Below are 11,396 nucleotides of genomic sequence, written 5' to 3' on the forward strand. Positions count from 1 at the left end.
TCGAGCAATTGTCCTCAGTGCAGTGCTGTACGTACAGTACAGTCCATTGTAGATGGCGGTGGCAAGCAGCATTCGAGCCCATACGGGTCGGGACTCAGTGCGAATGGCTTATGGTACCGCATGGCCAAGAGCACCGCCTCCTGCGAACACGGAACTTGATGGGGACTTGCAATGCCAAGCGAGGGATTTGGAGATACATGGGCAGGATGTCTGAATCGCGCGAAGTGGTGACCGCCGGCCGACAACGATAGCTATAAACTAAAGGTTGAAATGATCCGGCATGGACGTCGATTCAATCTTGTATCTCCGACGCCCTACTACTAGTTCTGGCGCACTGCATCTTACGTGTAGGTAGTCTCTCTACTAGGAGTACTCTTTCGCGGTCCCTGACTTTCAAGGTGCCAGTCTTCTGCTCTCACAGCGGGTGCCACCAGCGGCCTGTCTTCACCCACACACCCCACTGGAGGAGCCGCGCAGATGTCATGATTACCTGCTTTGACCCAGCCCGGGGCATGGTTTACAATGGTTTAGGCAGCAGGGCGGCCATTTATTGGGGCCACAGCGCCAATAGGAAGCCGAGTAGCCCCCGAACTATTGCTAGTGACGCCGCCGTTGCTGCGCCACGGCCAGTGGTGGCTGCGCCCGGGTATTGCCCTACACTGGCATTGCGCAAACAACTCGAACGTCTTGCTACCTATGATTCGGATTCCACCTTCTGCCTGCCCAGATGTGCCCAGATATCGTACACAGCTGAGTGCGAAACTGCGCCATCGTCCGTTCCAAGCTTGGCTCCCTCATATCTTCCCTTCGTCGCAGGCTTCGTCGAAAACCTCACTCTACTAGGTACTCAACGACCAAACACACAGCATCGTTGACGACGTCTAATCCGAACATATTGTTATCCCACCCGTTTGGTTGCCCTGTCACGCCGACGACCTCTCTCTTCTTCCCTTGGTCCCCGCTTAACATCATATTCCTTTGAATGTGCCATCGACCAAACACTTTCCCAACGTCGTCTAGGAAACACAGTCATGAGTCTCGAACGGCGCTACACATTGTAGGTCACAATCTTGTCGTGGGATCAAGCCATCCCTGAGAGTTACCCGATGGACATCTGCTTACTATGGCCAGATGTCGCGACGCCTACGGTCGATACTACCGTTGCCGCTCGACATGGTCGAGCTGGGGTAGATGGCTTGCGCTTGCTCTGATCATCTTCGGAGCATTCCTACTTTTCTTCCTCTTCGCGTGAGTTGATCGCTATATACCCTCGAATATGCTCAGCAGCTAACCATCGTGGAAGTTGCATTACTGCCCGCCGAAGACGTCGCATGGGGGCACGGCCTTTATATGGCACTGGATGGGCTGGTCGAACCCCCTGGAACCGTCCTGCGGCAAACTACAATCCCAACTACCAGAACCAGCCGCCGCCGCCGCCGCAATATAACCAGACTCAAAACTATGGAGGCTATTACGGGCAAAACCAAGGATATTTCGGCGGAAGACAGACCGATGTTGAGATGCAGCCACCACCAAACACCTATCAAGGAGGAGAAAATGTCTATCAGCCACCTCCCGGCCCGCCGCCCGCGAAGAATTAAGGCCGACTTTTGACATCCCTAATGAGGGGTTAGCGTTCATGGGTGCGATCCTATTTGAAGGGTTTCCGGGCGCGACTTGGTTATGGGAGACTTGGTGACTGGTCACACGGATATCCGAGGCTTGGTGGCGTTGGACGGTAAAGCCGAGAAGGTGTACAATAGCAGTTGCTCAACCAAGGAATTAATGACACCATGCAAACGTGCAAGATGACTCGAGAAAACAGCCGTTGTGATGCAAAAACTATGGTATTCGGTGTTTACCACACTATTCCTACAAGTACTAGTAAGTAGGCTATGACATCGCAACTCTGCTATGATAGTAGTTGCGTCGGATCTCAGCTTCCTGTCGGAGGCAGCCCGGCAGGGTTGTGACCTGCGTCGGTGTTTCAGCATGGAGGCAATCAAAAAGTGCCACCCGCAAAAGAAAGCCCAAGGTGGCTTACTAGGGGACCGTGGTGGCTCCTGCGCCCTGTTAGAGCCTGGGACTTGGAGCCTGGGCAGGGAGAGGATCGTTAATTGCGGCCCCTTTGCGTAGCCTTAACCGTAGTAGTTTAGCCTTCTGACTGGGCATGGAATCCCCCGCTTGACGCCTGCAGCCCGCGTTCAGTTCTCTTCCCTCACGCACTCCGCTGTGCACCCTTTCCCGGAACGGCCTTCGCTGCTCAGCCTCCTGGGTGACACAACCCATTCCACCGCGTGAAAGTTGAACACCCCTTCAGCTCCCTTCCCTTCAAGTTGCAGGCAAACTCTAGGTATGCTTCTTCGCCTTGCGTTTGAGCATCGGAGGTTGAGAAATCACTAATTCCCATCCTCTATCAATTTTCTCGATCTTCAGTCTTTACCAGCCTTGTCTGCACGTCCCTCGTTGTGCACTGTCCGCCGGTCGGCCTTCACTCAATGACCAGCACCCAACCACCGTACTACAGATAGCCACGGCTTCAAGATATACAGGACTGGAGATTTCGACGTACAGTCTCACTCGAGTGTTCTTACAATCCCTTCAACTTGTCCGTCCTCTACCGGGTAGTTCAGGCCGACATCTTTCATTGACACAACACGCCGAATGCGACGGACCTCTCCCGCCCACTCAACACCATGGCTCACCCTCTCTTCGCCCGCGACGTTATCAGTGAGGTGAAAAGTGCCCCAGAAACGTTTACCAGTTGGGACAAATGTATGAGCAAGACCTATTGCAAGTATGTAATCAACCCAGAATCTTAGCGACCCTCTTTAATGGCGTTCTAGATGGCCTGCCATTGTTGGAATCGTCGTCGGCTCCCTCATCCTCCTCTCGATCATCTGGTGTTTCGCTAGATGTCTTTGCTGCGGTGCGGAACTCTGCGCCTGCTGCTGCAATTGCTGTCGTCCTCGCCGAAGTCGAGACCGTCCCTCGAAATACAAAGACGATTACTCACGAGTGCCTCCTACCCCTTACGGGGGATATCAACCGACTCCTGCGCCCATGTCATACGGCAATCCGAACATGCCTCAGTTCGCTACCTTTGATGATCCAAGTGGCAAGAAGATCAACGAAGACAGTTTACCTCCGATGCCCAGTTGGGATACTGCAACCAAAAGGCGGGTTGAAGAAACGGATGCCCATGGCGATGTGGAAATGGGAAGGCTTGAGGCACAATCGCAAAGGATGCGAGGCGGTTACAACAGTGTTCCTACTGGCCCAATGTCACCATCTTCGCTTCATCCTCAGGGCGAGTGCCCCAACAATGGCATGACCCATTCGTATCACTCAGACCTTGGTGCTCAGCGACTGGCCCCAAATGGCTCTCGATACGAGAGTTTCCAGTCCGTGCCATTGAGCCCGCCTCCGACGTATCGAACCACATCAAATGCACCGTCTATCACGTCTGATAGATTCATTTCCGGTGCGGCTAGTCCGAGCCCAAACGAACATTACCACCAACCCCATGACTTTCACCAACAGCCGTCTACCTACGCACCAAGCAGTTTCAGCACGAGATATGAACCGCAACCAGACTATGCACCCAGTAGGATCAGCATGCCTGCTCCTTACAACCCACAGGCGGAATATCAGGCCAGATCACCGAGCTACTTACAGACGGGAAGGAAGCCAGTCAGTGGGAGTTTCAGGGAAGTCTGAGCAAAATCTTGATGATAACGACCTCCATTTCAATATGTTACCACTAAAGTCTTGATGGTGAGGAGTGCGGGCCTCGCTCCGGTCCCCCTAACTGCGAGCAACGTGTCGGATTCTATCGGATGAGTCTCGCCGCAGAATTATGGGGCAAAATTGAGCAGACGACCAACATGCAGCACAACGACCATACAGTTCACATTGGCGGGAAGGACACAGTTTGTCCCTTGTTGTTGAAGTCGCGCAGAGCGCTTATTGCTCGGTGGCTTTTGGGCAGTCTCGCCCCCAAGGCCGCTTCCGAGGCTGAATCCTGGTGACCGCCCAGGCCAGGGTCCAGCAATATTGGAAAGAACTGGGCAATCTTGTATACTATTTGATTACTGACGGCAGCAATCGGAGTTGCACTAGGATTGTATGACAGTTAAAGCGATGGCCGGGTCGCAATTGTAAGGACGACTCACATCAGGTTCAATAACGACGGTACCTAGGTAATGAAATGAGCACTTCGATCCTATTTAGATTAGTGATACATCTAGAAATCTTACTAGTATGCTGCAAACTGGCATTACAATATTTGGTCTAGAAACAGCCTCGCACATGCCCCGAGGCTGAGGGCTGCAAGGCTGTGACAAGCCCACGTGACTTCACGTGATACCGCCTCGAGCTGCGCAAGGCCCCAGAAGACGCGCATCTTCATCGTCACTTCGGCGAGGGTCAACCGTCACGTTTCTGTCTTGATTGTCAAACAACTTCCTTGTGGTCTTCGTGGTTTCTGTTTTGTATCAACAATTCTTCTCTCTTTGTAATCTCCGGTAGCCTTACCGGTACTTAATCCTCTGCAGCAAGACCCGTCCTCCACCTTCCTTGTGCCTGATTCCATCATGGACACCCTCGTTGTCCAATACACGCAACCTCCTTATGCCAATGAAGGCTTCACGTCAGACGATCAAAATGAACATACTGAGACCGTGCCTCCTCTATCCCTCAAATTCGCTTTACCTCCAGTCGCTCAGCCTTCGTCCTTTCTACGTGCCGCCACGGACGACTACTCAAACCCGAACTGCCCGATCAAGATTGCCCATGGTACGACAACGTTAGCTTTCAGATTCAAGGGGGGTATCATTGTCGCGACTGATTCAAGGGCTACGGCTGGTAACTGGATTGCCTCACAAACGGTTAAAAAGGTCATTGAGATCAATCCGATGTTGCTGGGGACGATGGCTGGAGGAGCTGCTGTACGTCCGATTGAGATTTCACCTGCCGGCAACCTAGCTAACCATGATTAGGATTGTCAATACTGGCTCGCATATCTCGGAATTCAATGTCGGTTGCACGAGCTCCGACACAAGCGACGCATTTCTGTGGCTGCCGCATCCAAAATCCTGGCCAATCTCGTGTATTCCTACAAAGGCATGGGACTGTCTATGGGTACAATGATCACGGGCGTCACCCCTCAAGAAGGTCCGGCCCTCTACTACATTGATTCTGATGGGACACGGTTATCAGGCAATCTGTTTTGCGTGGGTTCCGGTCAGACGTTTGCGTATGGTGTCCTAGATGCACTTTACAAATACGACTTGGAAGATGATGAGGCTCTGGAACTGGGTAGGAGGAGTATTCTTGCAGCGACTCACCGAGATGCTTACTCCGGTGGATACATCAACCTGTACCATGTTAAGGAGGACGGCTGGGTGAAGCACGGTTTCTTCGACACCAACCCGATCTTCTGGCAGACCAAACTTGAGAAGGGCGAATTCTCCAATGTGACGAGTGAGCTGAACTAGGGACTTCATTTTTGGCAATGAGTTCAGAAGGAGGTTACTCATGTACAACCATACCCGACTAGTGTATCAGAAGGTGCTTCTCCGGGGATCCATTTCAGTGGTGTTAGGATGCTCCAGGCAAGCCGCACTCTAGATAAAGGATGCTTTGAGCCAACCAGTCTTCAAATAATTGAGGCAAGGATCAGTTCAATGACTGTCGTACTGTAGGTTATGAGAAGTCTGAGAGCTGGGAACCAAGTCTGAGAGCCTCGTCGCTTGAATGGCTGGAGTGCACCACGAGGCTGAAGATTCCGCCGTACCCGTAGGTGCCAAGCTTCCGCCCAATGCGCGTCTCTGGCTGACTTCGCAGTCGCGCCTCAACTTTTAGAGACCGGCATGCGTCAATTCTCCGCGCAAGGAACCACTGACCACAACTCACCACACGGTATATTCGATGCCGTGAGAATAAAACGAGTTTGTCGCATAGTCTGAAGAATGAATCCCATGCTCAAAGATCCCGCGGCTGGGGTGGTCCCGCCCCAATTGGTATGCGTCCCTGTTCATTATCCCCTCGCATCAGACTAACTGGTTGACTTAGTTGTCGCATTTACACCTTGTGTCAAAATATCGATATCCTCTTACGAGCAACCCGTCGTTTGAGACCATTGTTGCATACCTGTTGGAAGCGCCCAAGATTGTGCGCGATCTGCAGCCGGTGCAATGGCAGTTCCTCGAAGCTCCTCCTGACGGCACGTTGCTTCTTACATGGCAACCGCTTGAACATCTCGGGACAAACTTCGCAAGCGATGGATACATTTGGGCAGATGCGGAACATGTCTTTACGTCGGAAGTCCGGGGCTATGTATGTGTGCCAGGGTCTTGCGACTACTCCTGCTAACGGATTCCAGACTCTCGAGATGTATCTACAACGATCCGGGTACCGAGCCGCCGGGGGTGAGCCCATGGCGTCGCATAGCAGGCGGCGTTATCGACTACTGCCCGGGAATCCTAACTTGGGATTACCAAACCCCGACCCCAGCCTGTTTTTGGTCCACTATTCCAAAGCCTCTCCTCGCGATCATGTTCCTGTCGCATCCATCCCAGTGCTCCCACAGGTGCATGCACAGCTCCAGCAACGGCGGATGATCCAGAGTCAAGGCCAGCTGCCACGGAACGAATTCATGTTGCATGATCGTTCCAGTTGGCCTACGATTCGCCTCCCCCCGGCAGTGGCCAGGGCCGTGGCACCTCCAGCAGCGGCTGCCGCGCCAGCACACAGAAGGGGCACCAGCACTGTACCCGACACCACGCTGGAAGAGGAGGAAGATGTGTCGCGTGGCGATCTTCTTGATTTTTTGAGTCCACGAGAGATCAGTCGCGTCCGCTACGAGCAACACCACGAATGGATGGAGGAGATTCTCGAGTCACCCTATCCCACGTTATCGATTGTGCCCAGTGATTTGGGTCTCGGTCGAAAAGGACCTTTGGAAGAGCTGACCAAGGACTTCTTTGACGCGCCAGTGTCGGCCAAGCGGGAACCCACAAACGGCCCACCACCAAGGGTTGGCAAGCTTCCGGAAGGTCAAGCAGATGAATTTGCCAAACGCGCTACGGCGAAATTGGCCGATATGCAGGCGGAATTGGAAAAGATGAAAAAGATACACACGCGACGAATGCAGAGTCTCACACGGTCGACCGTGCTGAAGGCGGCGGAGAAGAAATTACGAATGGCTCCAACCGTCCCGGAAAAGCGCCGTTTGTCGGATGAAGCACCTGGTGACAGAGTTGCAAACCCGCGGGATGCAATGGAAGAGATCATGCGCGAGGTCGAAACCAAGACGGGCAAGAAACTGCATGAGGCACCGCCCGTTCGACTAGTGGCCAAGGGTGGTTATCAAGAGCCAAAGAAGCCTGTGCCAGTCCAGAGCCAAAGTGGACCTGCGCCCACGACAACTCCTCAAACGACGACTGGAACTGCTGCTGCGGCGCAACAGAGTACCCAACAACAGCCGGTAACTACGACCCAAGAACACAAAGCGGAAGACAAGCAACCACCTGCTTCCTCGAGTCAACAACAACCCAACATCTCTGCAGGCAACCAAGCGACACCGTCTGCACCACAACAAGGACAGGCTAGTAACGATGCCGCTCAAGCGCAGCCAGGAAGTGGCAATCAAAGTACGAATCAAGCTGCTCCCGCTAATGCCATCGGCGGTGGTGGCGGTGGTGGCGACGTCGTCATGGACGGCGTGGATGAAAGTGCATCTGGAAACACTGCCCAGCAGGATGGGAACGACTGGGTGGTGGTCGACGAGGCAGGCGGCCAGAGTGCAGGAGATGTGAATATGGCAGGTCACGGCACGGCGGACCAACAGCCTCAAGGACCAACACCGGCGGCAGATGGGACGGAACAAACTCCCCAGGCTCAGACGACAAGCCAGACCCAAACACCGTCGATGTCGACGCAACCGCAACCGGCTCAAGAAACGTCACTGGACACACCCAATTTCGACATTGGGGGTGATTTTGATAACGTCGATGTCGACACGGCTGGGGATGCACTGGCGAGTTATGGCCAGGACGAAGAACTCAATTTGGACACGATGGAGGATTCGGCGTTTGGCGATGCTTTCCACCCGGAAGACGAACAAATGTCGTAGGAGAAGATTGTTGGCACCCAGAGATTGCCTTCGCGTCTCGAAGGCGTGTCGACAAAGAATGCCCAGTTATAGACGGTCCAGCTGGTATACTACATCAGGATTTGATCTGCTCGCCTGCTTTGCTGGAGACGGCTACAAGATTGCTATAGTATCCGTCCATGTGAGCGGCGCCAATGAACCTTAGGATTCGAAAATGTGATCACGCCTGTGAGACTTTTTAACTACTACTAGATGCTGCCTTCAATAAGGGCTAGCAATGTATTCATCCAGGATATCCCGAGCGTGTGAACATGGGGCAGGCCAGTGACTGAAGCAGGCACAGTAGCATGTATAATATATCACGTACTGTAGCACTCTGGCTGTGATTAGGCAGATCACTGGCATGGCCATGGCGGTGGATTCTAGAGTAGTTCTCAATATCTAATAATAAGAAATCCTCGAAAATCGGGCTGGCCTCCCAAACTACACCAAATGCCCCACGTGCTTCCTGCTTCAACCGGACGAGAATCCCAAAACATCCAAGTCCAGAGCTTCAGGTCGCAAACAATTTCAAGTCGGAACGACTAATCCGACGGTTATTACTCTTGGACGATACATCGGTAGACGCGGATACGATGCACCGTCTCGCACTCAAGTCCTTCATCTGCCACCTTTAGTATCCCTCGTTGAGTGTGTCGGAGGCACCAAATACGATTACTTTTTATTATTGTTCCGCTGTGTCCGAGGAACGCCTGGGAGGATATCCTGAGTCAGCAGCGGGATCGATTTGAACTCGGATGAATTGAAAGTCAACTTCAGACGGGCAAAACTCAGAGAAAAGAGCAAAGCACAGCCGAGCAGCCATGTTGCGCACACCGGCACCAAGCAGCCTGTATGGCTTGGTCGATATGGGCAGGTATGTTGACTTGTACCTTTTCCCCATCTTTTATTCCCGTCCGGGTCTGTTTCTTGTAAACAGCAACGTTGCATCCAATCATTCCCATCGAATCCCGTGCTATCCTGTGGCAGTCTTGTCATGTCATATACCCCACCCATGGTACGGGCACTGCATCATGATATGTATGGTACCAGTACATGTACAGTATATTGATCTCCGGTTCTGTCCAGCAACGGCATCCGCTTCTCCATCACCGACCTCTCACCCACCACGGCCCGCTGTCTCCCCACAGTCTACCAGGACCGAGAAGGCATATCATTATTCGACGCCCAATATTCCACAGGCGTCAAAGGTCCAATTCCGCAAGAAACCATCGACGAAGTCCTTTGCGCGTTGCTGAAATTCAAAACGGCTTGTCGGGATTTCGGGGTTCCGGACACAAATATCCGCGTGCTGGCTACCGAGGCGACTAGGAATGCTGTCAATTCCGAGGATTTTCGAAGGCAGATTAAGGATGCCACGCGGGGTTGGGAGGTCGATCTTTTGCCAAAGGAGGCGGAGGGGAGGATTGGCGCGTTGGGTGTTGCGAGTAGTTTTGAGAGTGTCGAGGGGTTGGTTATGGATTTGGGAGGTATGTCCTACGACTACGTTTTCTTGCCTTTTGGTTTGCTGTTGATCTTGCTCTACGTTGTGTTGGATTGGTGGGTGCTTGTGCGGTGCTGTGGCTCCCTCCACTGAACATATGTTATCTGATATTGTGCTCGCTTACAACGCTCGCTTGTCTTGACCAAATGTGGTCTCGGGACGCTGTGGATGGATGGTTTGTTTTCTGCTTGTACTCGAACTCAAGGTCTCATGTCTACAAGGTCACCAGAGGCCTGCCACAAGTCATTACACTACGTCGTGGTTGAGTTGGTCTTATTTTGCTGTGTATGGTTTAGAGTAACCGTCATTTCTAACACTTGAAGTCTTCCAGGTGGGAGCACACAAATCACCTGGATGATCGCCAAAGATGGAAAAGTGCAAACCAGCCCCAAAGGCAGCATCAGCTTCCCCTACGGCGCGGCCGCTCTAACACGACAACTGGCGGGCCTTTCCGAGTCAGAGTCTGACGAAACAGAATCAGTCAAAAAATCACCACCGTCGAAACAGAAACCATGGCCAAGCTTGATACGGGGAGCCTCGTCCTCCTCAGACACCTCGTCAGAGCAAACACCAACTACACGCGCCGAACTAAGCGAGCAGATGAAAGCCCAATTTCGACAGGCATACGAAGACCTGGAACTGCCTGAATCACTGCGCCACAAAGCCAAACACTCAGGACTAACACTCTACCTTTCCGGCGGTGGGTTCAGGGGCTGGGGATACCTACTAATGTCTCAACACCGCGTATCACCGTATCCAATCCCCATAATCAACGGGTTCTACGTCGCGAAGCGCGAGTTCCAACAAACAGCAACCATCTCAGCCGTGGCAGCTGAACAATCTGTTTTTCGGATCTCGAAACGACGAGCCGCACAGGTGCCCGCAGTCTCGTTTTTGGTCAACGCCCTAGTCGAGGCATTGCCCATGATCAGTTCGATCCGGTTCTGCCAGGGCGGCGTGCGCGAAGGCTTCCTCTTCGACACACTTGACTCATCCCTGCGGGCGCAGAATCCCCTTGTTGCCGCGACCGCACAGTATGGTTCAGTATCGGCGGCTGAGATTGGTGATTTGTTACGCTCAGGCCTGCCCGGTGAAAATGATCTGGGTCGCTCGCTACCTGCTACTTTCACTGCTTCTCTAGTCCGCGCCCTCGCTGACCTCATGTACATCCATCTCACATTGCCTAAGGAATCGAGGGCTGTTTCTGCTCTGCACGCACCGCTCACGGGTGTATTGGCTTCCGCGCATGGCATTTCACATGCCGATCGGGCAATTTTGGCTCTGGCCCTCTCTGCACGCTGGGATCCAGATGGGGAGCTTCTGCCTCCTCCTTACGGTGACCTAAGAACCAGGCTGCGCAATACCCTAACGCATCAAGAGGTCTTTTGGGCGAATTACCTCGGTGCCCTGGCTGCGTTAGTTGGTACTGTCTATCCTGCCGGCCGTGTGACGGAGCCGCCGAGGCTGAAACTCGCTGCGCGCTGGGCTGATGGATTGGGCAAAAAGGGCTTGAGTCAGGGTGTTGTGCTGCAGATTACTTGTGCGAAACAGCAGGAGCAAAATTCGACGCCGGAAGTCCATGATCCAATGACAACTCCGCCCGTGTTGAATCCGTTGGTCTATGAGCTCGAGAAGCTCGGGAAGAAGAAGAACCGTGTTGGTGGAGAGCATGGCTATGGAGTGCCCATTGAGGTTGAGATTGAGAGAGTGTTGTGAGCTGGGATTAATTCCGGGGGG

General features: G+C 53.1%; 5 protein-coding genes across 5 annotated transcripts; all 5 read left to right on the forward strand.

The window, feature by feature from the left end:
* Nucleotides 1-1,123: 1,123 nt before the first annotated feature.
* HMPREF1120_07885 (uncharacterized protein) lies at nucleotides 1,124-1,601 on the forward strand (the record flags this gene model as incomplete). The annotated part of the gene is made up of 2 exons (XM_009162120.1): nucleotides 1,124-1,248; nucleotides 1,304-1,601. The coding sequence occupies 2 exons, from the start codon at nucleotides 1,124-1,126 to the stop codon at nucleotides 1,599-1,601; spliced, it is 423 nt and encodes a 140-aa protein (XP_009160368.1).
* A 572-nt stretch (nucleotides 1,602-2,173) lies between these two features.
* Nucleotides 2,174-4,279, forward strand: HMPREF1120_07886 (uncharacterized protein). The gene is made up of 2 exons (XM_009162121.1): nucleotides 2,174-2,797; nucleotides 2,847-4,279. Exons 1-2 carry the CDS (start codon nucleotides 2,697-2,699, stop codon nucleotides 3,718-3,720), a joined length of 975 nt encoding a protein of 324 aa, XP_009160369.1. The 5' UTR covers nucleotides 2,174-2,696; the 3' UTR covers nucleotides 3,721-4,279.
* A 37-nt stretch (nucleotides 4,280-4,316) lies between these two features.
* HMPREF1120_07887 (proteasome component PRE2) lies at nucleotides 4,317-5,792 on the forward strand. The gene is made up of 2 exons (XM_009162122.1): nucleotides 4,317-4,949; nucleotides 5,001-5,792. Exons 1-2 carry the CDS (start codon nucleotides 4,596-4,598, stop codon nucleotides 5,496-5,498), a joined length of 852 nt encoding a protein of 283 aa, XP_009160370.1. The 5' UTR covers nucleotides 4,317-4,595; the 3' UTR covers nucleotides 5,499-5,792.
* A 20-nt stretch (nucleotides 5,793-5,812) lies between these two features.
* HMPREF1120_07888 (uncharacterized protein) lies at nucleotides 5,813-8,490 on the forward strand. Its single transcript, XM_009162123.1, has 3 exons — nucleotides 5,813-6,023; nucleotides 6,076-6,339; nucleotides 6,386-8,490. Exons 1-3 carry the CDS (start codon nucleotides 5,973-5,975, stop codon nucleotides 8,135-8,137), a joined length of 2,067 nt encoding a protein of 688 aa, XP_009160371.1. The 5' UTR covers nucleotides 5,813-5,972; the 3' UTR covers nucleotides 8,138-8,490.
* A 94-nt stretch (nucleotides 8,491-8,584) lies between these two features.
* On the forward strand, nucleotides 8,585-11,394 carry HMPREF1120_07889 (retrograde regulation protein 2). The gene is made up of 3 exons (XM_009162124.1): nucleotides 8,585-9,032; nucleotides 9,245-9,645; nucleotides 9,991-11,394. The coding sequence occupies exons 1-3, from the start codon at nucleotides 8,980-8,982 to the stop codon at nucleotides 11,373-11,375; spliced, it is 1,839 nt and encodes a 612-aa protein (XP_009160372.1). The 5' UTR covers nucleotides 8,585-8,979; the 3' UTR covers nucleotides 11,376-11,394.
* The last annotated feature ends 2 nt before the right edge of the window (nucleotides 11,395-11,396 follow it).

The sequence above is a fragment of the Exophiala dermatitidis genome (assembly GCF_000230625.1).
Source record: "Exophiala dermatitidis NIH/UT8656 unplaced genomic scaffold supercont1.7, whole genome shotgun sequence".
Taxonomy (NCBI): domain Eukaryota; kingdom Fungi; phylum Ascomycota; class Eurotiomycetes; order Chaetothyriales; family Herpotrichiellaceae; genus Exophiala; species Exophiala dermatitidis.